General features: G+C 40.8%; 2 protein-coding genes across 4 annotated transcripts; one reads left to right on the top strand and one right to left on the bottom strand.

Moving 5' to 3' along the window:
- Positions 1-91: 91 nt before the first annotated feature.
- cnot7 (CCR4-NOT transcription complex, subunit 7) lies at positions 92-8,631 on the top strand. Of its 3 annotated transcripts, none has more exons than XM_034121341.1 (7): positions 92-371; positions 974-1,097; positions 1,183-1,376; positions 1,715-1,876; positions 5,003-5,147; positions 5,263-5,373; positions 7,320-8,631. In XM_034121341.1, the coding sequence occupies exons 2-7, from the start codon at positions 981-983 to the stop codon at positions 7,449-7,451; spliced, it is 861 nt and encodes a 286-aa protein (XP_033977232.1). In that variant the 5' UTR covers positions 92-371; positions 974-980; the 3' UTR covers positions 7,452-8,631. The 3 variants fall into 3 exon arrangements, with proteins under 3 accessions (XP_033977232.1, XP_033977231.1, XP_033977233.1); XM_034121340.1 differs by having other exon boundaries at positions 1,715-1,885; XM_034121342.1 differs by having other exon boundaries at positions 94-371; positions 1,007-1,097; positions 1,715-1,885.
- Positions 8,632-9,585: 954 nt separating this feature from the next.
- Positions 9,586-26,123, bottom strand: zdhhc2 (zinc finger DHHC-type palmitoyltransferase 2). Its single transcript, XM_034121436.1, has 13 exons — positions 25,771-26,123; positions 22,178-22,204; positions 21,027-21,121; positions 19,966-20,086; positions 18,776-18,845; positions 18,645-18,677; positions 16,062-16,182; positions 15,208-15,340; positions 14,576-14,702; positions 11,956-12,048; positions 11,558-11,673; positions 10,805-10,886; positions 9,586-10,728 (listed from the first exon to the last, which is right to left on the bottom strand). Exons 1-12 carry the CDS (start codon positions 25,895-25,897, stop codon positions 10,846-10,848), a joined length of 1,104 nt encoding a protein of 367 aa, XP_033977327.1. The 5' UTR covers positions 25,898-26,123; the 3' UTR covers positions 9,586-10,728; positions 10,805-10,845.
- Between the last annotated feature and the right edge of the window lie 1,211 nt (positions 26,124-27,334).

Here is a 27,334-nt window from a genome sequence, read left to right as displayed (position 1 = left end):
CTTTTTCCGAAATAAGGTCCCATGAGTCCCACCGGAAGGGGAGGGACTTCGCCTCTTAACCCCGTGACGTTTCACACGGAGGTCAAGGGATAGACGATAGGGGCTGATTTTTGGACTATTCGACCGCAACCAAAGATGCAGGAGCACTGAACAAATAGAACGTAGCCTTTTACGCACATCACGTCTCAGTTTTACGTGATGACGTCATGTGGCAGGCACAGCTGTGATGGCAGCCGTAGGTTGACATCGATACATTTCCGAATATAAAGTATTTAAAAGTTAGCGGAAACCCCCTTACACAATAACATAGACATATTAACAGTTTGCAGATAGCACACACTTAAACACACACCCGCCCGGTTCGGGGAACGGTAAGTTCAGTGAGCTTTGCACTGTCGAAGTGTGTGTTGGTGTGTGTACATGTATGTGCAGTGTGCAGGTAGTTACTCGTCTTTTCCATGTCTTGCACACACTCTTAACGTATCCGTCGTGCTAGCTGTGAACCAGAGGAGTGTGTTAGACCTGCACTCATCCTCCCAGCTGAGAGCCTCCACTGTCCTGCTCAGGTTAGCTCAGTTTGTAGCCTGCTATCAGCTGCAGGTGACCTAGCTAGCCCAAAGTGCTGCTGCAAACAGCCTGAAGCGAGCTAATGCTAACAACATGCAGCCAAACACGTCCTGCACATCCTAAATCAGCTGTCAACATGTCTCCTTGTAATGTGAAGCATCCCAGGTGCATCCCACTCTGAGGTAGCTTCCCTAATGTTGAGACTGGCATCTGTGATTTAACCCCAAGTGCAGGTTGTATCTCCTGCAATTAAAATTATACAATGTTAGCCAAATGGTTGGTCAGTATTTCCTAGGAATCATGTACTGAATGCCTTTGTCCTGCCACCTCTCATTACTTGTTCTGTCAGCATGTTGGGGTAGATAACTGTGTTTTCCCCCCCTTGCATGTGTCTCTTTACATGAAGTGGCACTATGCCCGCTGCCACTGTGGATCACAGTCAAAGAATATGTGAGGTTTGGGCAAATAACCTGGAGGAGGAGCTGAAGAGGATCAGACATGTCATCCGAAAATACAACTACATTGCTATGGTGAGATGTGCTAATAGAGAGTGCACACTGTGTGAAGCAGACAGAATTATTTTTCTGCATAACGGGTTGTCTGTTTCTCTTACAGGACACAGAGTTTCCAGGTGTAGTAGCCAGGCCGATCGGAGAGTTCAGGAGCAACGCCGACTATCAGTACCAGCTACTGCGCTGCAATGTAGATCTGCTCAAGATAATCCAGCTGGGCCTCACGTTTATGAATGAACAAGGGGAATACCCTCCAGGAACATCGACATGGCAGTTCAATTTTAAGTTTAACCTCACGTAAGATTACTTTTGGGCTTCTTTCACTCCATATGTGGCATTTAAATGCATCCATTGCATGCATGTGAGTGTTTATGAACGAGTATCTCAGCTCACTTACAGCATACACCAATGAAACAGTAATAAAAGTTACACATTTATCAGTTATCCTTTATAAATACTATCAATACGATGCACGTTGTTTGATGTAAAAATGTAGAACTTGGAACTCACAGGACAACACCTCAGATGCAGCTTATAAAAAGGCAGATTCTTTTTATAATTATGAGGTTCAATTACTGTTCTCGTACCAACATTGTGTTTGATATAATAACCGTGTGGTGTGTGTTTGTCTTCAGAGAAGATATGTATGCACAGGACTCCATCGAGCTCCTGACCACTTCAGGGATTCAGTTCAAGAAGCACGAGGACGAAGGCATTGAGGCGCTGTACTTTGCAGAGCTGGTGATGACGTCAGGTGTGGTGCTCTGTGACGGGGTCAAGTGGCTGTCTTTCCACAGGTACTCTAGGTATTCTGCTTTTGCAGTAAGTCACTTTTTTTCAATTATATTCTCTAGGCATCTGCATAAAGAAAAAGGAATCGTATAGGTTTGCCCTCCGTTTTCTCTTTTTGATTGTCAGTTAATTAAAGATAAAGCATATATCTTCCACTTCCTCCCACTCTTCAAAAATGAAGCCAAAATATCTTGTATAAGATTCTAACATCCTACGCTAAGGAAGAAATTAGCAGCCAGAGTCTGTCCAATATTAATAGGGGATTGGACTGCCTGGAAACCAACTAGCTGCTATAACCAAGTAGTGTTTGGACCACGGTCACTGATTTGCTTTTTTGAAGACACAACAACTCACTATTATATCTTTATAAAGACATTTATAATCCAATTGACCTATGTTCTATTAAACAGACTTTTGATTTGTGTTTCAGAAACATGCAAATGTCTTATACTGTATGGCCACACTAGATGGTGCGACTCTGACTAACTGTTAGCAGATATGCTGCTAAGCTAGCTGGCAACATGGTCAGTGACTGTATGAACTATAGATTATATTAACAGATCTTTATTTTGAAAAACAGACAATCACAGTTATGAAAACTCTTAAATTACAGGTACAAATCCCAATCCTCCCTCTCACAGATGTCAATCATGACGTCCCACCCCCTTTATAGCATCATATTATTAAAACCATCAGAAAAATGGACACATCACCGTAATTACAACGATCTCAAATGACATGTAATTTGATTGTTGTTGTTTACTTTAGATCATGTCCCTTCATTAACAAGGAAAGGGAGGGGTCTTTGACCTATACTGCAGCCAGCCACCAGGGGGCGATAGAGTCATCATGTCTGCAGTGGGATTTGACTGAATGATATTTAACAGGACATACTGAGGTTCACAACTACCTATCTCACTTGACCCTTGTGTATTTTGACGTGATGATTCAAGATGGCGGCGTGCACACTCGCATCCATAACTTGTTTCGGCCAAACAAAAAACAAGATTTTTTTTTAGTAAACCTCAAACTTAAAGATGGGGTAGGTAATTCACTTCAGAAACACTTTTTGTTATATTCCATGGAATGCTCTTAACATCCCGATAGCAATGAATACATGAAATGCTTTGACAATAAATGCATAAAAAAAGTTCATCTGTGGAAGCCGTAGTACTGTAAAAAGCACAACCAGTTATTTTAGCCGACCCGGCTAAAATAACTGGATGGCCTACCTGCCTGTCAGCCTTCCATCTGTGCACAAACTTATCTCGTGCCCTCATTGGTCATGTGCGCGTTCGTGTGTGTTGGAGGAGGGGCTCTGTAAGGAAGTCTGAAGGAAGTGGCAGATTTTTTTCGGCTGCGTATTTTCAAATTCTAGCGCACTCGAGCTGGTTTCTACATTCTTACCTACCCTACCTTTTAAGGTGACTCACCAGACACTAGTGGCTAGGGATGGGTACCGAGCCCCGGTATTAAAGGGGCCCCGGGACGGAATTATTAAAGACCGTGGTACCGTTAAGCTCCGACGTTATCGGTCTTTCTATCGGTACTGGAGACATCTAAAACACACACACACACACACACACACACACACACACACACACACACACACACACACACACACACGGCGGAGATGGCGGAGAGAACGCGCTCCAAGGTGTGGTTAAACTTTACCCGTCTCGATGTGGACAATGCTCGTTGCCAAAAGTGCAATAAGAGTTTAGCATGTAAGGGCAGTAACACGAGCAATTTGTCTAAACATTTAGCAAAAGTGCACCACATTCAGACGGAGAAATGCACCGGGTTCAACGGTCTTTCTAGTGGCTCTGTAGCCCCATCCACGAGTAGCGTTTCCACGTCAGGTATTATGTATGCTAGCAGCAACACACGGAGTTAACTCAATTATACAAACATGGGTTAATGATTAGAGGTAACTGAGTTATTAATTTCGTTAAAGTTTCAGCTATTCTGTTAACAGTTCTGTCATCACATTATTTAATACGATTTGTTAAAACACTGTTGTTAGTTTTACCTCATTTTTTTTCCTTCCAAAAGAACCGTTAAGAGTACCGTTAAAAGACCGGATTGATAAGCGGTATCCATAAAAGTAGTAGTACCGTTAAAACCTTAACGATACCCATCCCTACTAGTGGCTCCATTAATCCATTTTTAAACAACCATATTTTTATGTTGATCATATTGTTTATACTAACGCAACACAAATGAACGCGGCGCTGTGACTCCATTTGCACAGTTTGCTTCTTTATCCATGTTCAGACGGTTCAATCGTGTACATCTGAACACCCAGGCAAAAATGTAAATCAGCCCAACTACAGTCTGCTCTTACTCCTGGGTTGAAACGTTTAATGATATTTGCTTTGGCCTTATAGAAGTGTGTTATATTTTTTTAGTTCTTTATTTATTACGTTGTGTGTCTTTACCTTAGTGAGAGGTAAGATGTTACGCAGAACTGTGGCCGTTTTTGTCTCTCATGTAAAATGAAGAAAAATCTCCTGTTGAAATTTGCTCTCCAATTTGCTGCTCGATTTAAATGAAAACATGTCTTATTATATTGGTCTCTGATAGTTAGTGGTAACTCTTTATTTTTTAGCAAATGTCTACAATCTGCTGCTTAACATCTTCGTTTCATACTCAGTTTCCCACTGTGTCTCCATGGCAAACTGAGGCTAAAGATAACCAGGCTTTGGAAAATAAACAAAGCTTAGGTTTGAAACACCACTGTCATCCCTTTCAGGTATTTAGAACACTCCTTTATCAACAGGCTCTCATGTTATGTTGTTTTTCATTTATTTATTTTGTTTTTATCATTGTATTTCTTAATTTCATCTACATTTGTGTGGTTTATTGGAAATTAACTACATTTTTGGGATAAATTTGCCGTTATGAATACACTGAACATCTTATTGTTTTGACCTCTAATTAGTAGGATGCTTGTTGTTAAATCAAAGGCCCCAACCACAAGATACTTTTTTAGGGTAAACGCCGTGGCTTTGTGTAGTTATCTGTCCTCAAATGTACAGACTGAACAGGGATGTGAACAAGACCTCTTAAAACCTCCTGCTGTGTGCACTTTATAAAACATAGTTAAATGGTGTGTATGTGTTTTGTAGTGGCTATGACTTTGGATACCTGATCAAGATTCTGTCCAACGCTAACCTGCCTGAGGAGGAGGTGGACTTCTTTGAGATTCTGCGCCTGTACTTCCCCGTCATTTACGATGTCAAGTACCTCATGAAGAGTTGTAAAAACCTGAAGGTACCTTAATACATATTTCAGCAGGTAGCACAGTGTCTCCTGTTGTGATCTTGTTAGTGGTTTTACTTTGATACAAAGCTTGTATTTTCAGTGACTGTGTGTGTTTTGTTTTCAGGGCGGGCTGCAGGAAGTGGCTGAGCAGCTGGAGCTGGAGAGGATCGGACCGCAGCACCAGGCCGGCTCCGACTCCTTACTCACAGGCATGGCTTTCTTCAAAATGAGAGAGGTAGGCTCCTCCAATCAGGGTGAAGAGTTGTGTATCCAATTTTAATTTCACAAAACCAGCCCAAAGCATAACTTACAGCGATAGCTCGGATTGTTTGAAATTGAGATGACAGAAAAGTGACAAAAGCGATATCAACCACATTTTAAAAAATCATTAAGAGATCAGGCTTAATTGAAAACAATGCACCGATTTACCTTGCCCTCAGACAGCCCTTTCTGACAACCAATTGAAGCTTTTATCTAAACTCTCTTCCACGCAACCACACTCCATTCATTTAAACAGTACATTTTCACTTGCCATGTAAGTTGCTGGTTCACTGATACCCTCATCGGTTAGTTTGAAGCCAACATTGTAATTTATTCCATGTCAAGACGTATTCAGATTATTTACTTAAGTAAAACTATCAATGCTGCAGTGTCAAAATAAGTAAAAAGTCCTTAATTCAGAATTGTACTTAAAGGGCCCATGTCATGGCCATTTCTACTGATCATAATTCCATTGTTGAGGTCTACTAGAATAGATTTATATTGTGCAATTTTCCAAACTCACATTGGTTTCTCATACAGCATCTCTGTAAAGTACGTGTATTCACTCTCTGTCCTACACGGCTTGTTGGAGCTCCGGCCCCCCCCCCCCTCCCTGTGAGCCCACTGTGCTCTGATTGGTCAGCTCGCCCACTCTGTTCTGATGAGTCCACCACCGTTACAGCGGAACATCAGTGATTATGTGTTACAATGACGTTAGCAACCAGAAAATGAGACCAGTAATGACAAACAGATGAGAATGCTGCGTGGGGTCTGGGTGCCGTGTTGGCGGGACGTTGCGCGGCTCGCTGCTGTGAGGAGCGGGCAGTGTGAGCTGGGTTCATTTCCTGCTTGCTGCGTGGGATCTGCGAGACAGCAAGATATCGCGAATGGACGCGGGAAGGGGGGGGTGCTGAGGGGGCTGCAACACCTCCATCTGCGAGGCTCCACTAGCACCCGCACCCCCAAACGCGGCACACCTACAGTGTAAGCTCGCCACAGTTTTGCTGCTGAGAGTGTGTGTGTGTGTGTGTGTGATGGGTCCATTTGGATATGGGCACGTCACCATACCCAGGAAGAAAACAATGGAAAAAGAAATGTCCAACGAGGCGTTCTGGGGCAGCATAGACAGGTCTTTTCTGTGTTAGAGTTTTACTCGCTACAGGGTGTACTTTGAGGGTTTGTGACTCTGCAGACCGTTTACATGCAGAACAAACCTTCATAACACACAAGGGGACGGGTAATAACCGGAAAAGCATGACATGGGACCTTTAAATAAAAGTAAAACATATTTTCATAAAAATGTACTTTTAAGTACCAAAAGCAAAAGCACCATATATATTAAATTATTATATTTTATAATATTATATTGTATTTTTTATGCATTATTGTGTTCATCATCTCAATGTTGCACTTAATAATTTGATGTACTATTGGATAGCTGCACATATAATATATGATCATTTATTATTTGATCTATATTTTGTTTTGATTATCTAAATCAGAAAATGAACAAGTAACTAAGTCTGTAAAATAAATGTAATGGAGTAAAAAGTAGATTGTTTGCCTACCTGATGTAAGACAGTAAAAGTATAAAGTAGCATAAAATGAAAATACTCAAATAATGTACAAGTACCTTCATCTTTTAATGAAATGTACATTCAACCATTGTCTAGTGGAAATATTTGGGACTGATATTAAATACAAAATCAGCGAAAGTGGAAAATGAGTATAATATTTATAATCACTGGTGTGTAATGAGGGCTCCTTATTGTTTGCCATTTTTAATCAAAGGAGATCAGAGCAACTATTCTCTGTGAGTCCCAAGGGTTATAAACAAACTACGATTCATCACATGCACTATGATCCTAAAAGAAAGTGAAAGTGTCTCTTCTCAACATCGTGTGTTTTCATCTTCCACAGATGTTCTTCGAGGATCATATCGACGATGCAAAGTACTGCGGCCACCTGTATGGGCTGGGCTCCGGCTCCACCTACGTCCAGAACGGGACGGGGAACGCTTACGAAGAGGAGGCCAACAAGCAGCAGTCGTGACACCCGCCCCACCGCCCCTCGCCCCGAGGTCCACGTGCACCATCAGTGTGACCCCAACCGGACGACTATCATGATATTGGAATAACAAAAAAGCTCTCGCATCATTTAGCAAGCTGCTTCTCATAGGCTCTGCTCACCTTAGATACATTAAGGAAAGTCACAGCTGTCCTCACACATGCTAGCTTCGTGTGTGTGACTTTTATTCCTTAGAATCGGTGTACACGTTCTGGTGGAGTTTAAAATATTTAAGAGGATGGGATTTTAGTTTTCCTAAAAAGAAACGTTCTGTAGAAATGTTTTGCACTTTAAAAGCTCTAACCTGATTTTATATGGAAAGCTGAAAATGTTTCTGGTGTCTCTCTCCTCTTTGTTGCCTTTTCTACGTTCCCGTTTGACACACAAACCTTTAGTCTCACAACAACCTCGCTCAGCCTTAAAATGAGCTGCTTATATTTTAAACTTTAATTTATTGCGCCCTCTGTCATTGGAGCTTTGTATGATAATGATAAAGGGAGTCAGTGTGTTTACATGCACATGAATGTTTTGTTTGTATTAAGGTGTTTGTTATGTCCTGAATAAGCTCCAATCAGACTAACACAACAACACAGTTTCCTCTTTACTATCTACGTTTTCCGTGTTTATTCTTCGGAGCAATATGGATTATTTGTGCATGTTAGCAGCAAAGCATTATGGTCTTGCAATGATTTCTACTGAATTTAGACCCGAAGAAAGAATGATAAAGTATAAAACCCCTCGTCTGCTGTAAGACACGGTGAGGCTAATCTTGAATACTCTGTTGAGAGTACGTTTTAATTGAGATGATAAGGTTTACTAGAGTTTTAGAGTCGTTATAATGAAGACAAACCTTTTACTCAATGGAAAAAACTACAATTAGTAGTTCTGGCCTTTTGAATGAGTTTCTTTTGTATTGCTTTCCAGTTCATTCATGCTGCGTAGAAGAGCCGCATGTTCTCCTCGTTTGAATAAATGCTGTGTTGTTCTAGTAGTGTCCTGAACTTCCATAGGTGTGTTGAAGTGTAGCTTCAACATGTGTTCACCTCCCTGACCCTCAAACACATCTTTCACACTGTTACGGAGTCAAAAGAAAGATATGCAATATACAAGAGGATTGTTTTTAGATTATTTTGTAAATAAAGGCATGAAACTTTTCTACCATAAATGCTCTCAGCCTTTACATTACTAAACACTTTGAAGTTTAAGCCCTTTTCATATTTTCGGTCTCCTGTCAAAATGCTTATGAGCTCAGTCCTGTACAATCAAGCCATTCACATCATTCTTCTTATACCTTTGAGTTGAGTAGATGAGTTAAGTCATAATATTTGGATACTAATACTACAATTTGTATACTAATACTTATATTAGAAAACCAATGTTAATATTTGTATACTCATACTTACATTCGGATGAGTTGAAAACTAATAATCAAATACTAATATTCTGATAGTTATAGTAATATTTGACTACTAATATTCCTATGAGTTGAAAACTAATATTTGGATACTGTTACTGTTAGGATGACTTGAACATTAATATTCAAATACCAACACTAATATTTGGATAGTTATAGTAATATTCCGATACTTATATTAATATTTGGATACTAGTATTCTGTTACTAATACCAATATTCGGACACTAATACTAATATTTGGGAAATAATACTAATATTCGGATTAGTTCAAAACTAATATTCATACAGTAATAATCTTGTGATACTAATATTTGTAAACTTAACATCAAAATGCGTTTAAAACTAATATTCAAACACTAACATGTATATTTGGATACCAATACTAATATTCCAAAACAAATACTTATATTTGGGTACTAATATTAATATTGTAATACTAAAATTAATAATATTCAGAAACTAATACTTATATCCGGATGAGTTCAAATCTAATGTTAGGATACTAACAGTAATGTTCGTACCCTAATACTAATAATACAAGGATGGTTTGAAAAATAGCATTCTGATACAAATACTAATAATCGGATACTAATACTAATATTCAGACACTAATACTGGTATACGGATACTAATACTAGTACTAAAGTTTGAAAGTGTGACTGTAGTGTGCTCTGTTCTGGAGATATCCTCACTGGAGTGCAACAAAGAGCTGAATCGGGAGGCTGGAGACGAGATCATTTTTATTGTTATAAGGAATCACAACTGTACAGTACATCGCCTCACAAATATTTTCTCTGGAGTCATAGAGAGAGAAGAATAGAAAAATATAGATTGACACTGACTGTCGTAATGAAGCTTTTTTTAAACAAGCATACATTCTACCAATAGTATAACAGCCATTTACAGCCAAAGATAAGAAGAGACTCACAAAGTGAAAATATCCTGTACAAAGCAGCTGGGCCTTTTTTTTTTTTGCTCTGCGGTACATCCACAAATTCCCATTGCGAGTTAGAAAAACACAGGACAGTTTCTGCTTTTTGATGAGGAACAGAGCCGCAGCATTACACCGAAGCTTTGCTCGCCTCCAGAGACGGCGGGGGGCTTCTGTCCGGCAGTTTGACGTGTACCGGGGTACCAGACAGCAGTTTGGATACTTGGCAGGGGAAAACACTGTCACGGCACCTGCAGTGTGACAGCAACATCCTCACTCATGCTATAACCAGTAAGAAGAGCCCTTATTCAAATGGAATTACTAACCTCTACACTTTCTTTTATTTTGTTCAATCCAAGCAAAGGGGGTAACATCTTTCACTACAAATGGGTGTGATTGAGTTGACATCCTGAGATGAGAGCATGCATCAATCCCCCCCCTCCAGAAGTAAATAAATGGCTGAAGAAACATCACTTACATCACATTAACACCACTACTAGTCTATACTCAATGTGCAAACATTTGGCAAACTTATAACAGCATTTATTTGTGTGCTAAGCTACGAGAATGACATAAACAATCCTTATTTTTCTCTAACAGTATCACAATAGCAGCTCAGAATGATCTCCTAGTGTACAAAGTGTTAAAATAACACCCCTCCATAGCTGCTCTGTGCTTATCATGTACAAACGTGATTGTTGTAATGCAATTTGTATTTCAATTCCCGTTCAGAAGCCCCAATACTTTCAGGATAGCAGCAAAAACTGTTGGTGATAGCAAAAAGAGTAATACCGATGATAAGCTTTGCGTAAACCTCTCAGAAGCAAGGTGAATTATGGGAAACAACAATTCTTGATGATGTCATCACCATGTCAAGTTCTGATAGTCACAAACACTGAGGAGGGTGCCGTACACCTGTTGAATGAAAGACATATTATTGTTGATTTAATAACTTGATACGTTTATAGATTCTATGAGACTGTAAACTCACCTCTTCTGGGTTGAAGACGTCTCTTGTTTCTCCACCACAGGTTACGCCTCATGCTCTATGGTCATCGCCTGGTTACTGGCACCTGAATAGACACATGTGCTTCCTGAAGTCATTCAAATGAATAATAATGGTACAAATAATGTAGCCATTGCGCCTAAATGTGGACATTCATTGGTTTTGCTTAATAAAAATAAAAATAAATTGTTGTGCCTGTGTTAAACTTGTTGGCCAACTTGTAAAGGAGTGTGTGGGAGATATTTTAGCCTTTGCAGACCATTTACATGCACAAAAACCTATATAACACACTACAGGAAAGGGAAACCTCCGAAAAACATAATAGGTCTACTGAAAGTCATGCATTTATGACCAGCATTTATCAGGCATTCAATCTAGAGCCATCACTACAAAGAATATTTTGTACTATTTTCTACCATTTTTGCCCCATGGGCCAACTGTTTTCAAGTTTTTTTTGCAATAGTAAATTAAAATGCATTCGAGTCAATGTTGTTGATAATAACACTGACTGTGAAAACCAATTCTCCTAGCATATATTATAGAGAAAATGTTCTGTGTTTGTGGTTTTGCATTGCATTATGAAGACCAACTGGCATTAAAGAGGTACAATCATGACTTCATATTTGGTAGTTTTTATCAAGACTGAGAAACGTGTATCTCAGAAAAACATTTTTCTTGGGGTTATTTAAGCAAGTGACTATAAAAAAACATCATAAATACAGTATAACATTATCTCACCCTTCCTGTCTTTGTCTGTTGCGATGTCACTCTCTGTCCAGGAGGGGGTGCTGGTGAGCAGCCGACTCTGAGACTCTCTCAGCGGCTTGGAGGGGAACTGGCGTCCGTCTGCTGCACTGTAAACACACACACAAATATACAGATGTATGGACATAAATCATGAGCCTAGGAGGAGTATTTACTTCTATAAATAAAATACTCCTAAATCCTGCAATCCATATATGATCTGAATGATTAATTAAAACTGCAAGACTGTAACTGCTGCAAGGTGGTGCACGCTTCATTAAACCTACAGGGTTAATAGACCATTAGGCGCTGACTTGCAGTTTTGCAGCTCTTTAGTTTCTGTGCTTTACTATTTCTTTAATGGACGTGTGTGTTCCTTTTGTCTGCCTTACCTCTTGTTGACGGGGGTGGAGCCCGTGGGTGAGACAGCCTGCTCCACGTCCAGATTCACCAGACAGGCCGGGAACGAGCAACCATCGCCTAAACTGGAAAGTCAAGCGGAAAAAAAATGGAGTTGGAAAATGTCTAAATAAAAACCTGGAAATATATCTGTTCAATAGCCTAGGTGACATAGTAGGAAATATATATGTGTACAATATATGTATTTTATTCTATTCTAGGGCTAATATAAAAAGTTAAAGTGAGTCTATAACAAACTGACGATACTGGGACTACCAGTGACAGTTATAGGATAATAATAATAATAACAGCTAAAAAACAGTGAACGAGTACCACAAGGAAAAGGTAAAACATTTTAAAATATGTTCCAATAAAACTTAAATGCACTCTCAATTCAGTTTTTTGGGGAACCTTATTTTTTGTATCAATTATGGTCGCAGTTCTTAACAAACGGTTATCGTTGTAAAACAAAAATCAAATAATGATTTGGCTTAAAATAAATATGTTTTTTACACAACTTGAGTTACATTCATAAATTGAAACAAGTTAACATTGAGAATATGTTTTCCTTTAAAAAGTGTTTGACAATGAACTACTGTTGTATGGGAATATCATTTTTAGGATATTCTTAAGTAGAGAACTGATGAATCATTACCTAGCATTAGCCCCATAAGCTAGCATTAGCCGCATTAGCCAGCTGTCATACCAGAGAAGTAAAGCTGTAGCAGCCAGACAAGTTTTCATTGAGCAGGCCAGGGGTGCAATTTCTTTCTTATGAATTTATTTTTTGATTCATAAAGATAAGAATTGTGTGTAGTCTTTTAAACATGACATAGTCTCAGTTTAATGTCTCTATTTACTGTGTTTGAGTATAACAGGGTAGCCTATTTTGACTGAACAAATATTAGCAGTTGTTGCAAATAATGTAACAAAATGGATTTCCGTATGAAGTTACAACTGGATTTGATCAAGCGGCAAACTCTGGGGCAGAGCAGGGGCAGAGCCAGGAAGCCCATAAGGAAGTGCCACAAACTGCAGTTCATCTATTGGCCGATAGGGGATGGCTGCAGAAAGGAGCGATTTCCATAGACCCCCATGTTAAAATGCCCAAATTTACAGCAGAAATAAACATGTTTCTACCCCTGGATGCAATAAAAATGATTCTGGATATAGTTAGATTCCACCTTCATGACAATGGATTGGGGAGTGCATTTTTTTATAACGCACCGCTTTTAGTTATATTAGGTCTTAAAGGTTTTGCATAAATTAGGGCATGGTCACTTTGATGGACAGGTCTCTGCGGTGACTGCTGCTTCTAGCTTTCTGTCCCTCTGCTAGCTACGTTAGCTCTGTTAGCTCCAGGATGCTACAGGGGCTCAGCTGCGAGGCTGATCCGGGAACACAACTTGAACTCGGACGTGTTTGTTGTGTTGGTGCCTGGTGGAGTATTCTTCATTTAAATATCGGACTTATCTTATGCCGCCTCGGCTCCGCCTCTTTGCCCTTATTTGGATCAGGCTGGAGCAGGCGGGAGTTAGACTTTGACGTCACTGTCGAGACGGCAGCGGCCGACTCCGCCTACTAAGGGTTTCTCAGCAACTCTGCAGAAACCTACGTATGGGTGATGTCACGGACACTACGTCCATTTATATATACAGTCTATGGATCTGATGTGTTCTTCACAACAACATATTTAGTTTTATAGATTCACTCGGGCAGAATGAATTGGCAATATCGTCAAAGCTGGAGCTTCAGCATGAATTCACAGCGGTGTTGTTGTTGTTGTTGTTTACTGGAGTTAATGCTCGCACGTCTCCTCTGAGACTTTTCCCTCCTTTGAACCATTTTGTTTCAGAAGTGACAGCACTCTCTGATCCCCGAGCTGAAGACTTCCCTCGTTCAACACTTCTCTAAAGTCAATGTAGTCCTGTGCATAGTGATGCTAGAATGAATTTGCATTATAACATCACTCATAAACTTTTCATATCCACATAATGTGCTTATCTACAGTTTTACTGACACTGACTACAGTTGCATGGAGTAATGGTTCTTGCCGTTTTGGACCTGCTTGTCCTTCAGTCCAGACTCAAGACTTGTCAGTCATCAGGTTTAGTTAACTATCAAACAACCTTCCAAAATAAGTTATAAATAATTAACACATGCTTCAGATTTATTTGGCTTACCCTCCTTAAAGGGATGGATCAGTGGGGTTGTTTGAGCTGCTTATCCATAGTCGTAGTATTACCTACAGCAGATGGCAGTAAGAATGCCAGTTAGCAGAAATGGAGTAAAGTACCAGAAGGTAGTAAAGCAATGTACTGCTTTGAATGGGGGAAGCGGGACTTTAAAAGGAGTAAAGCAAACAGCTTCAGTCCCCCATCAGAAAAGGTCTGACAGAAAGGTAAAGATATGTAAATATTGTAAATATAGCAGACGATAATGTGCTGGTACTTCTGTCTGTTTCTCCAACCTGTCATCTACTGCACGTAATACACTGACTATGGATAGGTACCTAATACAATCCTATCCCAAATAATCCTAACTATCTCCTTCAATCTTATGGTGTTTATTTGTGAATATCATTTTATTTATATAATGCCCATTGGACCTTACCCGGAGAAAATAGGAATTGGCCAGTACTTCACTTCATCCCCAAAGACCTGGCGGAAGTTCTTACTGAAGCCCAGACTGAAGCCGTTCTTATCGGTGCCGTGGCGAAACACCGGAGAACGTACTGCCTCTGAGAGGACACAGGGAGGAGAGAAGTGAGTCTGACATGGAGATAGATTAATTCAGCGCTCCCTCTCAGTCTTTATATAGATTATTAGCAGGAGCTCATTCAGAAAACTCATGAACTGCTGAATGGCTGCAACAAACTGTGAATGAACGTGTCTTTGTTGTACAGAACTGACGCTGTGCCACCATGTGTGACTCTCCATATCAGTGTCTGTTACTAAGCTGCTTACTGCTCAGAGCCATGTGTCTTTGCATTACACTGTAACATACTCCACTGGATAATCCAATCTCCGCAACACACGGACAAAGTGCCACTGTGCACACATAATGAGAAACTGCTGTCTGATAACACAGGCTCGTCAAATGACTGATAAGGATGGAGACTGACTGAGAGGAAAACACAACAAGACATCCATCTTCATCAGAGCAAAGACAAAGCAGATACACAGAGTAAACAGACGCCGTATAATTACAGCATCCACAAACAGACGCAGGCAGGAAGCACCTACCCAGAGTGGATCTGTTCTTGCAGACGAGCCAGCAGTGGTAGGTCAGAAGAGAAGCCAGGCTGACGGAGAACGTGGAGGCCGAGAAGAAGAGGAACAGGATGTGGAACTTAGCTTGAGTGTCTGGGAGGCCGTTCTGAGGGGGAGTAACAGCCAAAACATCAACAGAGCAGACACTTTGAGGCTGTGGGACCTGAGGGATTTCTACTCTACTGGTGTTCTTGAGGAGCTTATTAAAGGAATACTTCACCTCTGACATTATTTTTTTTTTAATTAATCTCCCCATGTTACATTGAATCATTGAAGGAAACTTCAATGCCTGTACGGTGAACACATTAAAAAACGCAGAAGGTAAATGACACAACATATCAAAGGCAATTACTATAAAGCCTTATTATTTTGGACATTTCCAAAAAATGGGTCACATGCTTTCCTGTTTTAGCGAAAACACATGTGTTTTGGAAGTAGTTAGCATACGATTGGGCAGCTGAGTCTTGGATTTGTATTAATTTGCATTTACTTACTTCCATCACGATTTGTCTCAGTTTTTGTATTCTGTGTTCACCATGGATTCATGTAAAACAACTTTTAATTCAAGGTAACAGTGAGGGAGTAACCGATATACAATTTGTTATTTTGTGGTTGAATTATTCCTTTAAACTGTTTCTATTTCAGTGCCACTAACTAGTTGATCCATACCCGATGTTCTCTCAGACGGAAATGTGCTCTACCTCCAGCCTTGTTAAAAGAAATCAAATCCCACATATTCAACATAGAATGCTTTCAGATTTATTCAGATTTGATTTGACATATTTTGTGCTAACCCTTTTGTGTTGTGGTAGTATTGCCAGACTTACCAGCCAGAACTTGATGAAGTACTGAAGATCTGTGGCGGTTATAAAAAGGCAGTAGAGGAGCGAATATGCCAAGAACAGCATGAAGAACTTGTAGTTGGCGAACCCCACACAGTTGTTCACCCTGCAGCGAGGATGGAGGTAAGAGAAGGGAAATGTTATCACTAGTACATCAAGTCTGCTGAATGTTGATAATGAGTCGAAAACAGAAGAACGGTAAATATTGGTGACAGGGGTTTTAGGGGTTTTGTGGATATGCACCTAAGTATTTGTATTTGAATGCTATTTTAAGCCCTTTCTGAGACATAACAGATCAGATTTTTTTGGCCGAACTTTCTAATAAACCTCCAATCAGTTTGTTTCATGTGAATAAGGTGACCAGAGGCCTGTACTACGAATCCAGTTCAACATATCCTGGATATGTTTGAGTTACCCGCAGTGGCAGCGGCAGGGTATGGCTGGGGTAGGCTACAGCCATACCAAGAAATGGCTTAGCCCCACCTTAGCCCCACCATGAAAAATTAATAAGCAAAATGCTAAATGTTGAGAACACGGCTTGCGGAAATATCCACAACACACAAACTGACTTTGATCCGGTTACTTGTGGCAGATATTTAAAGGTAGGGTAGGTAAGTTTGAGAAACCGGCTCGAGATACACTTTTTGTTATATTCCATGGAATGCTCTTAACATCCCAATAGCAATAAATATCTTAAGTGCTTTGACAAAAAATCCATAAAAAAATGTCCTCTGTGGAAGCCGTAATACTGTAAAAAGTACGACCAATCATTTTAGCCGGGCCGGCTAAAATAACTGGATGGCCTACCTGCCTGTCAGCCTTCCATCTGTGCACAAACTTATCTCGTGCCCTCATTGGTCATGTGCGCGTTCGTGTGTGTTGGAGGAGGGGCTCTATAAGGAAGTGGCAGATTTTTTCCGGTTGTGTATTTTCAAATTCTAGCGATATCGAGCTGGTTTCTCCAAAATTACCTACCCCACCTTTAAGTAAGCTTTCTTAACGCTAATGTTATAATAGTCAGATTGCTCTGAAGATGGGAAGTGATATTCTATTAATTTTCATGATAAACACAGTCAGTTGATTTTTGCCGGCCGTCTTTCCTGCAACGGCAGTTTTTCTGTATTTCCTTTATCCTGTAATATGACTTGATCGCTTTAAACTCCGCACACGGAGCTCTGATTGGTCAGCAGGCGGTGCTTTCACTGAGTTGATCTCTTATCCTGGAACCTAACCTGCTCCAGAGCAGGTTAGCCGTTCAGCATTTATTTACCATGGAGATCTAGCCCGGTAAGAAGTGAACTAGCGTCGTAGGACCGGAAACCCAGAGTTTTCCCTGAAGTTAGCTCGCTAAGCGAAAATCCGGCTTCGTAGTACAGGCCTCTGGTAGTTTGAGAGCATAACAGAAAACAACAAATTATCCTGTTGATGTGTGAGCCGATGGCATGTTGCATTCTTATATTTAGCTACTTCCATGATAAACCAATGTTTGGCGAAAATGAAACTGGTTTGTTTTGTCCTCCAGCAGGAGGAGAACAGTATCAATATTTGTCCAGTAAACAAGCTCCTTGTGCTTCCATGTGATGTGTTTACAAGCGCTAACGGGAAAGTGACTGGGTGCCAAAGAAAAATAATTCCCATTAAGCCTGAGTAAAAAAGCCTGAGGCAAAAGCGTATTTGTCATGCACTTACTTTCATAAAACATGTTCTTTCAGAAAGAAATACATTTGTACATGTCACTTGTTAGACGCTTTTATCCAAAGCGACTTACATACTCAATACTGTGGACAATCCCCACAGGAGCAATTTGGGGTGAAGTGTCTTGCCCAGGGACACAACGACATGCTGACTGCAGTGGGGTTTGAACCTGTGACCCCCTAATCCGAACACCAACGCACAACCCACTGCGCCACATGCCTCCCTGGACCACAAACAAGCTTATTCAGAATATTTTCTCTATATTCATTTGTAGATTTCATCCAATTCCCCAAGAGTAAGAATTAGATAGTGCCTTATTTCAATGTTTAAACATAAGATTTCAAAAAACTTGCTTGTCCTTAATGTAATTGATCAATTGGGAAGGTTATATAGTGATATATATTAGTTTAAAAATGATAACCCTATTCAACTGTGAAATATATGCAGTTTTACAATACATATTCAAAGGCTGTTTCATCAAAATGAGTTTCATTCCTATGTATATTCTAAAGGTGTTTACAGACGGCTTCATTTTCATATATCATACATATTTGTTTTTAATGGCGGTAATTTTTATTGATGGAGTGATACAAAGAAAATGAGCCTCTGCAAACACATTTCATTCTACTATGACCAAATTACACAATCATTTTGAAGCAGGCTACATCCCAAATGAGCAATTATTTTACAAGATAATGACTGATTTGCATATTTAAACATTGCATTTCAGAAACATTTGAATACAAAAATGATCTTCCTAATATAAGTAATACACTGGAGACGTTTCACGTGATATCTTTTAGATTCACCTGCCATGTCTCCCTTTAGCAAAGTGTCACTGACATTAGTTTAAAAATGGTTGTCACTACGTACCATGGGCAGTGGTGATCCATCTTCAGGATGCATCTGAAACACAGCGGGGTCAGACGTCAGTGGAATTGAATCCCTCTCTCCTGTCAGAGTGCAGTACATGGTGTTCTGTATGGTGCATGAGGGAGCCATACTTATCACAGACTGAACAGTGGTGGCATCGATCAGGCTTCAGCAGCTGGCAGCGGTCACAGAAACGGATCGCTGAGGAGACACAGCCGGGGCAATCACAGCCGTCAGCAGCAGCTCAAAACTGGACCACACTTCATATTTAACAACGTACACCAGTATTGGGAAGTAACTTTGTTCATTTACTCAATCAGGAATCAGAAACACGTTAAGAGGGAATGCAGTTACACAAACAAGGAATGTGCTTTGGTGTATAACTGTTGCATACATGAACACAACTAGAGGAATTGGGTTGTGAAAAGGGGACAAATATAGTACTATAATAATAACGTATCAAGTACTGTACTTAAATACAATATTGACACACCTGTACTTTAATTCACTATGTCCATTTTATGCTACTTTATTTTGACTACACTTCTATTCAAAGGCAATTTTTGTATTCCCCTCCAAATAATTTGACAATATTAGTTATAGATGCTTTGCAGGCTCATATTAATCATTAAGAATTTAAATTAACTAATGAATTATGATGTATTATTATGGATTAACATAAATGTCAATATAAAAAGACAATTTAAATTAGCTTTACTTTGTCTCCATGGTTTAATGTTCAAAAGCTCTTTATTTTTCTCATACTGCCTGTGCTGCAGCACCTCTTTTCACCCTCTGTCTGAAACCAGAGCCCAGTCTGCTCTGATTGGTTAGTTTGCCGGCTCTGTTGTGATTGGTCAACCACCTTAGAGATGTCCCGCCCCTTAGCCTATCATGTACAATGTGTTGGAGCGCTAGCCAATAGAAGTGTGAGTGTTTACATGGTGATGTCACTATGTTACAGAAGTAAACAAAGGAGTCCAATGGAGGCCTTTCAGACGGGGGGGGGGGGGGGGGGGGGGGGGGAGTGTGGGGGAGAGAAACTCCCTCTGGAGGGAAATGTGTGATCATGGCCTCTGCAGACCATTAACATGCACACAAACCTAAGCAACGCACTACAGGAAAGGGAAACCCCCCAAAACCATAATAGGGCCTCTTTAAGTATAGTTAGATGCTTAGACTTACTTACTTAGATTTGTACTTGTACAGAGTATTCCTAAACGTTCCCATTACTACTTTTACTCATGTCATGTCTAAGCCCTTCTCCCTCAGCTGGTGTAAAGTTCTCCTGCTGTTGTGCCTCAGCAGCAGTGTGCTGTACCTCCAGAGTTGGTGCGGGTGCAGATGGGCAGATCCTTGGCTATCCTCCTCAGGATCTCCTGCTGAGACTCCCCCCGATCTTCACGCTCCAGCAGCTCCTTGTCAGCGTATGACAGGTGAAACTGCGCAGGGCAGAGGGAAAGAAGAACAGCACCTGTGATTTAGCAACAGCACAATCTGCAATCAGTTCTCTTATTTCTAATGAATGGTATCGTCACATTTGTCAAAACAGTCAAATGATTTTCCATATAAGCTGTTAGCACGACGTCTGGACGATTCATTTAAATGTGTTTCAAATTGCAGTATGGATTAGTGCAATATCTAAATCACAGTAAGCACAATATTTGGTACAAGGTAAAAAGACCAGTATCCCAGAGAGCATATTTAACATGACATTTTTCTAATTGGAAAAAACGTTTTTTTGTGATCCAGTAACTCCAAATCAACGCTACATCATATTAATACACTGGAAGAGTAGGGAACACCTCGTTGTATTACATATTTGTGTTTTTTCTTTTTTATATTTATATTTTTCTAACTCCTGCAGCCCTCGTCTGTAGCTCAGTATGGTGAAAGGTTTCTGCATCTTCCATTCGTTTTGCTTCTTTCTGCCCCAGCAGGCAAATGGGAGCAAATTAGCACAGAGCTTATTACTTTCAGCCACTCAGGCAAGTTATAGGCGATTGTAGCTGAAACAAATAAGTCCGATGATAACGAACAGCGCAGCACACATGAAAAGTGACTTTATTAAAATCTGAAAACCTCATGTGAACCAGCGTTCCAGGAAAGCTCTCGCCTCGAAAATTGAAATGCAAAAGTGGCTTTTATCTTGGTGTGTGTGTGTGTGTGTGTGTGTGTGTGTGTGTGTGTGTGTGTGTGTGTGTGTGTGTGTGTTGAAGTGCTGTGGTCAGGATCAGAGCCATTACAGAGCAGCTCCAGGCACTTCCTCTGGAAAGTGTTATTAGTCTGAATACAGTGTTCAATCACAAGCGGAGGCTGTAACCTACATCCGCACTTCCCAGCATGCATCAGTAACGCTGCGTCGCAGACACACGCGCTCACCTCCTTCAGGGGGTTCATGGGCCTGGTGAAGATGGTTTGCCAGTACGCCCACACAAACATGATGAAGATGACATGGTACACCAGCAGGTATATCACTGGAAGCAGAAAATCATAAACAAGTCGTCAGCAGCATCTATCTGTCAGCTTCACTGAATATTCATAGCAATGCTGCAATCCAATATGATTTATTTTGCAAAAACAAAATATTTCAACTCAGTATTCTGTCTTAATCTCTCACTGTCTTAATGGGTCATGTTTAAAAGGGAAAGAAAAAGAGCCAAATGCATAAAGTCAGCTCTAAAAATGTAACACTGAGCAGTTGGTGTGATTTTCAGAGCTGATTTTACAATATTCAGTAATGACATCAGTTTTGTGTTACGGCAGTTATAATCGACCATCACAGTGAACGATATAACATTTTGTTTATATGTTGCATTACAAGACAATGCCAACAGTGCCTGATTTATATTCCAAAAATGATGACTAAGAGTCTGCAGCCCTGCTACTGCTGTGAAGTCAAAGTGGTGCTTTGAGGTGCTAACATTACAATGTTAACAAGGACAATGCTAACATATGAAGTTTAACATAAACAATGTTAACTATACTCACCATCTTATTTTAGCGTAATAGCATGCCAACATTAGCTCATTAGCACTGCGGACGAGTAGGGAAGTGGTGAGAATTTGATTCATTTGAATGGTTTTTGGGCATAAACCACATTTTTAGACACATTTATAATTCACTCTTAAATTGTCATATCATACTCTTAACTAACTTTGACTTTGAGGATCATTAGTTATTAGATTCATGCAGAGGAGATCACTGTTAGTAGGATTCAGATATATATATATATATATATATATAGATAGCTTATAATAAAAAGCAATACTATTTCGGTCTCTTTCTGGGCTCTGTGGTTGAAGCATGTATATTTTATAAAAGCTGGTATTAAAACATCACTGAGGTGATTAAAGGAAACATTATGACACACTTGAAGCTAATACAGGCTGATTATAGACGTTAGATGTGGGCTGCCTGTGCCAGACTGAAGGCTGCTGAACCTCCTCTGGTCTGAACTCAACTCCACATATAACAGAAGCAGAAAACACTTGTGATTCCTCTTGATGTTAACAGCTTCATTAAACACTTACCCTTTTCTGCTATGCCCTCGATCGACTCTGAAAAGGAAAAAAGACAAGAGAACTCTAAGAATGCTTGACATATGACCTGCAGAAAGTGTGTATCTCAACATAGGGAAAGTAAGTGTTTCATTTTTCCATGGGATATTGAAGAGCACTGACTCTGTGAACCCCCAGCACTCACAAAATCAATACACAGCACACTCATGAAGTTCTATGCTGCAACATTCACTTAAATGTCTCTTATGTTCTGTTTAGAGGAAAAATACTTACAAAGCTTTTTTTTTTTAATAAATCACAAAAGCATCTGAGCAGTATATAAGCCATTAAGAAGCTTGCGGTACCATTCTCCAAGGGTTTTTTACATTCTTGATTGGGATCAATAGACCAATTGTATTTCTTTATCATTATAACACAACATAAAACAATATAAATGTGATCATATTCATGACTTTTGTAATAATATTTTTTAAATTTAAACATGTTTCCCTATTGGGAAAATTGGTGTCCCAGAAATGAATGGGTACCAACAAAAAAATACGATGTGATCAAAAGAGTTTTTTTCTCGTTTTGATCCGCATTGCTGTGCATTGATAACAGGCATTGAAAACACAATCTCTCACACACACACACACACACACACACACACACACACACACACACACACACACACACACACACACACACACACACACACACACACACACACACACACACACACACACACACACACACACACACACACACACACACACACACACACACACACACACACACACACACACACACACACACACACACAAGCCCAGAACCTTTACAAACACACACCTAGAGATCTGGACTCGAACATGAAAAAAGACAAAAGATTTTAGCTGACACGGCTTTCTATTTGTCCCAATATCTAAGCAATGATTAGCTGAGCATGGAGAATCATCCATCTTCGGCGGCATCCTACACACACACACACACACACACACACACACACACACACACACACACACACACACACACACACACACACACACACACACACACACACACACACACACACACACACACACACACACACACACACACACACACACACACACACACCACACACACACACACACACACACACACACACACACACAGAGAGAGAGAGAGACACACACACATATGCACCAGGCAAGGTGAGCCAATTGGAGCTGAATCGAGGCATTCAGCCAAAAACCGTGTGCATGCCGCGTTGCCAGCTTTAACGCCCCAGAGTCTGAGAGTGAAGCATCAGTGTACGTGTGATTAAGAGCATGTGCAGGGATGTATATTAAAGTGTCTTTGAAAGCATCGCTGTACTACTCTCCGTATCTTTTCCTCTTTACTGCTACAACAAGGTCAATGTCCTACCATACATGGATTTGAACAAACTGAGACCACCTGATTACAAACGTGTCCACCTGAAAAAGGGCAAACTGTTCAAAAGCTGACGTTTGGTGCTTTGAATGAAAGTGGGTCAAATGCAGATCGCTTGGGGTTAAATTATATAAGGCAGACAATGGGATTAACTCAGCGGCCGAACGAGAGCTATCAGCTGACGACACTTTCACACAACTGTCTCTGTGTCTGTCTGCAGAACACATGCTGGCCCCGAGCGACCGCTGTCCTGCCCCGATGCTGTTTTCAACATGTCCCATGTGACCTGAACGCAGCACAGTGTCGCTATTGTTCTATTGCAAAACAAGTTGGTGTTCAAAAAGCCTGACGCAACAGTGATTTGGCGTTTCTGTCATGCGGTAATTAGGGATGTCTTAATATCTCACAACCGACACATGGTGTCCTCTAACTCTGAACGGGTAGGGGGGGGGGGGGGGGGGATAATAAAACGACATTGTTGATAGCGACATTATTATTTTTGTTGCAGTTAATAAATGCCAAATAAAACTTTAAACATTGCATCTTTTGTGGATTTTCTCATCTGCTTGTGGTGTTTTGCTTCCATGTATTGTTGTTGTGCATCTCTGTTATTTTAAGTCCCTTTGTTGGTTGTTTTCATCACTTTGCATCCATTAGTGCTGTCTTTTTGTCTTGGTGGCTGTTTTACATCCATTTGTGGTCTTTTTCTGAAACCCTCTGTGGTTGTTTTTAGTTTTTCCGGATCTTTAGCGTCTCTCGATGGTCATTTTGCATCCCTTGGAGGTCATGTTGTAACATGTTTGTCATTTACATCTTTGAGTTTTCTATCTCTTTGTGGTGTATTTTGCGTCCCTCTGTGGTTTTTATCCATCACATTCAAGACTTTAACATCTCTTGGTAGTCATTTTGCATCCCTTTTGGGTCATGGCGCATATATTTGTTTTTTTCTTTCTCTATTTGTGGTTGTTTTGCATCTATTTGTGCTCTAATTAAGTCTTGATGGCGTTTTTACATTCCTTTGTGGTGTTTTTCATCTTTTCTGGCCTTAAGCGACATTCTGTGGTCATTGTACAGCCCTTTGTGGTCATGTTGCATATTTGTATGGTCAATCTCTGCCTTTTTGGGGTAGTTTTTCATGTCTTTCCGGACCTTTAGCGTCTCTTGTTGGTAATTTTGGATCTTTTATTATGTTTTTTTGTCTCTTTGTGTTTGTTTTGCATCCAATTCATGTCATATTGGGTCCATTTGTGCCCTTTTTTTGTCTTTGGGCGGTTTTCACATCTTATTTTGGTCTTTGATGCATCCCTCTGTGGATGTTTTTTTTTATCTTTTTTGTAGTTGTCATGCATCTCTTTGTCGCCATACTCATCAAGTGACATGGCACTATGAATCCCTAAATCTTACTGATCAGGTGTTCTCTTACAGTAAAAGCTGGACCGCATGTCTAGCTACATTTGGAGAAGATAAAAATGAGTAACAACCCCTCCTTCGCATTGTTTTCCTCTGTTTGGTCTCATTAGACCGTCTCCATTTCATCCCACGTTTTCACAGAGGAGATCTGCTTTCCGAGTGTTCTGAGATGCTGCCAAATAGAGCACATGAGTTGGCTGCTGAGACTCCTCTGAGACATCCTAGAAACCATAACTCAATATCCAGGTCAACTCTGTATTCACGGCTCACCGAGAAGGAAGCTCGCCGTCTGGAACCGACCATCCAACGTTCAGCAGCCGATGGAACGTGAAAGAAGGAGGCCGGCCTGACTCTGAAGCCATTACAGTCAGAGTTCTTGCCAATAGATAATGCCGGTTGTGTTGTGGTGGAGGATATAGATCCAGATAATGAAGCTCTGCAACTACATAAGCCTGAAGCTATTACACTAAGTCTTTTAGATAGTGCTGATTGACTAGTGTTGGACACAGATATTGAATCTCATTTCAGAATGCTGTTCTGTACATTCATTCTATTTGTCATAAAATATCCTTCACAATAAAAGCAGGTTGGAAAAATACTTCTAATTGCCACTTCCTTGTTTCAATATGCTGACAATTCCTGTTGAAAATGCTGTCATGTTACTAAAACTGTCCACACACTGCATTAACCAAAAGGCAGTTTTCTGCATTACCAAAAAAATACACACCAGTCTGAGGCATTTCCCCCTCACACACACACACACACCCCTCCTCCTCATACTACGCAGACAGCTGGTTTCTTACCTATGCAAAGCTGCAACACATAGGCGTAGTATGACCACGCCACTATGAGGGCGATGAATAGGACCGGGATCCAGTACAGAACTCTCTGACAGCCCTTCTTGATACTACCCGAGCCCGACGGTGCCATGGTCTAGGAGCGGATCATTTCTCGTGCGCATTCGTCTCTTATTACTCCCTCTTCCTCAGTCGGTGTGTGTGAGTGTGTGTGTTCTCCTGTGTAGTCTGTCACTGCATCGTAGCTCCGGCTCTGATCAGCCTAATCGGCAGCTCAGACGCAACATCCTACAGTCTGCTGCTGCTGCACTGCTCGCTCTGATCGTCCAGCTCAGATCTCTCGTGCAGACTACAACAACATATCAGACAGCTCGCACAGTCAGCGCCGCCCCTGCTGCCCCCCCTCCCCACAGGTTGCCATGACGTCCACGGGATGCTGCAAGCATGGCACTTTTTTTTTTTACACCGTGAGCAGATGGGTTCAATGTCTGGAAGGCCAAAGGTGCCATAAAACGCAACTGTTTCAATATGCTTTTTACTTAAAGGGGACCTATCATGCAAAATGCACTTTTATACGTCTTTTATACATGAATATGTGTCCCCGGTGTTCCAGGGAACTCACCAAGTGTCAGAAAACACAACCCTCTCTATTTTCCTCCATACCCAAATCTCTAAAAAAGGGGCTGCAACGGATCTGATACAGACTGATCCAGATTTGAACACTTCTATGTCGTCACAGAAGTGGCGCTACGGCTATTGGGCCAACTCTCCACCTATCAGGGGAATGTGGGGTTGGGCCACGGCCGGCCATTGCCGCTCGAAAGCGCTGGAGACGCTGTAGTACATATGCCAGGCCTGTAAGTGGCGCTGTAGTCTGCCACAAAAGCAGCGAAGAAGACTTCCCGCCCATAGTTACCATGGTTACCCTTCTGTTTATTCTCCGCTGTGGCTTTTTTTCTCCCTCCCCAAGGCAAGCGTTTGCTCCTGCTGCTTTAATTCAATGCAATCCCTCCCCGTCGAGGCAAGCACTGTAATTCTCTCCGGTTAGTCCACCAGCAGATGACAAACACCCACCTCTCCGCCTCTTCCAAGGAACGAGGGGACCGTGCGGCAGAGTTTCAGTTTCAGTTACTTTCGCCGGTCAAGATGTCCGTTAAAGTTTAAATCTTCCGGACAAAATTAGAAAAGTGCCGGTCAAAGGTCTTCTTTGTTATTTATTGAGCTTTAAAACAAATGAATAACGACTCTATATAATGAAACACGGAGGACGGAGATCTCTTTTTCTCCCCCTCTTCTGACAGCCCAGCAGCTGATCTGAGCACGTCTCCCCTCTCCTGCAGGGGGGCGTGGTCAGCAGAATCAGACCCGTAGACAGCAAACAGCACATAGAGCGAAATGAGGCATGGCTAAAATGCATGATCTGTTTGGTATTTTGAAAACTGAAACATATAAATATACCTTATATAGGTATGGCCCTACAATATATCATTTAAATATAGCATGATGGGTCCACTTTAAAGTAACAAAAGTAAAAGTACTTATTATGCAAATGTCTTGATATTTTTCACAC

Source organism: Trematomus bernacchii, unplaced genomic scaffold (genome assembly GCF_902827165.1).
Source record: "Trematomus bernacchii unplaced genomic scaffold, fTreBer1.1, whole genome shotgun sequence".
NCBI lineage: Eukaryota > Metazoa > Chordata > Actinopteri > Perciformes > Nototheniidae > Trematomus > Trematomus bernacchii.
Note: the sequence above shows the minus strand (reverse complement) of the source record. Positions and strands in the feature narration are given on the sequence as shown.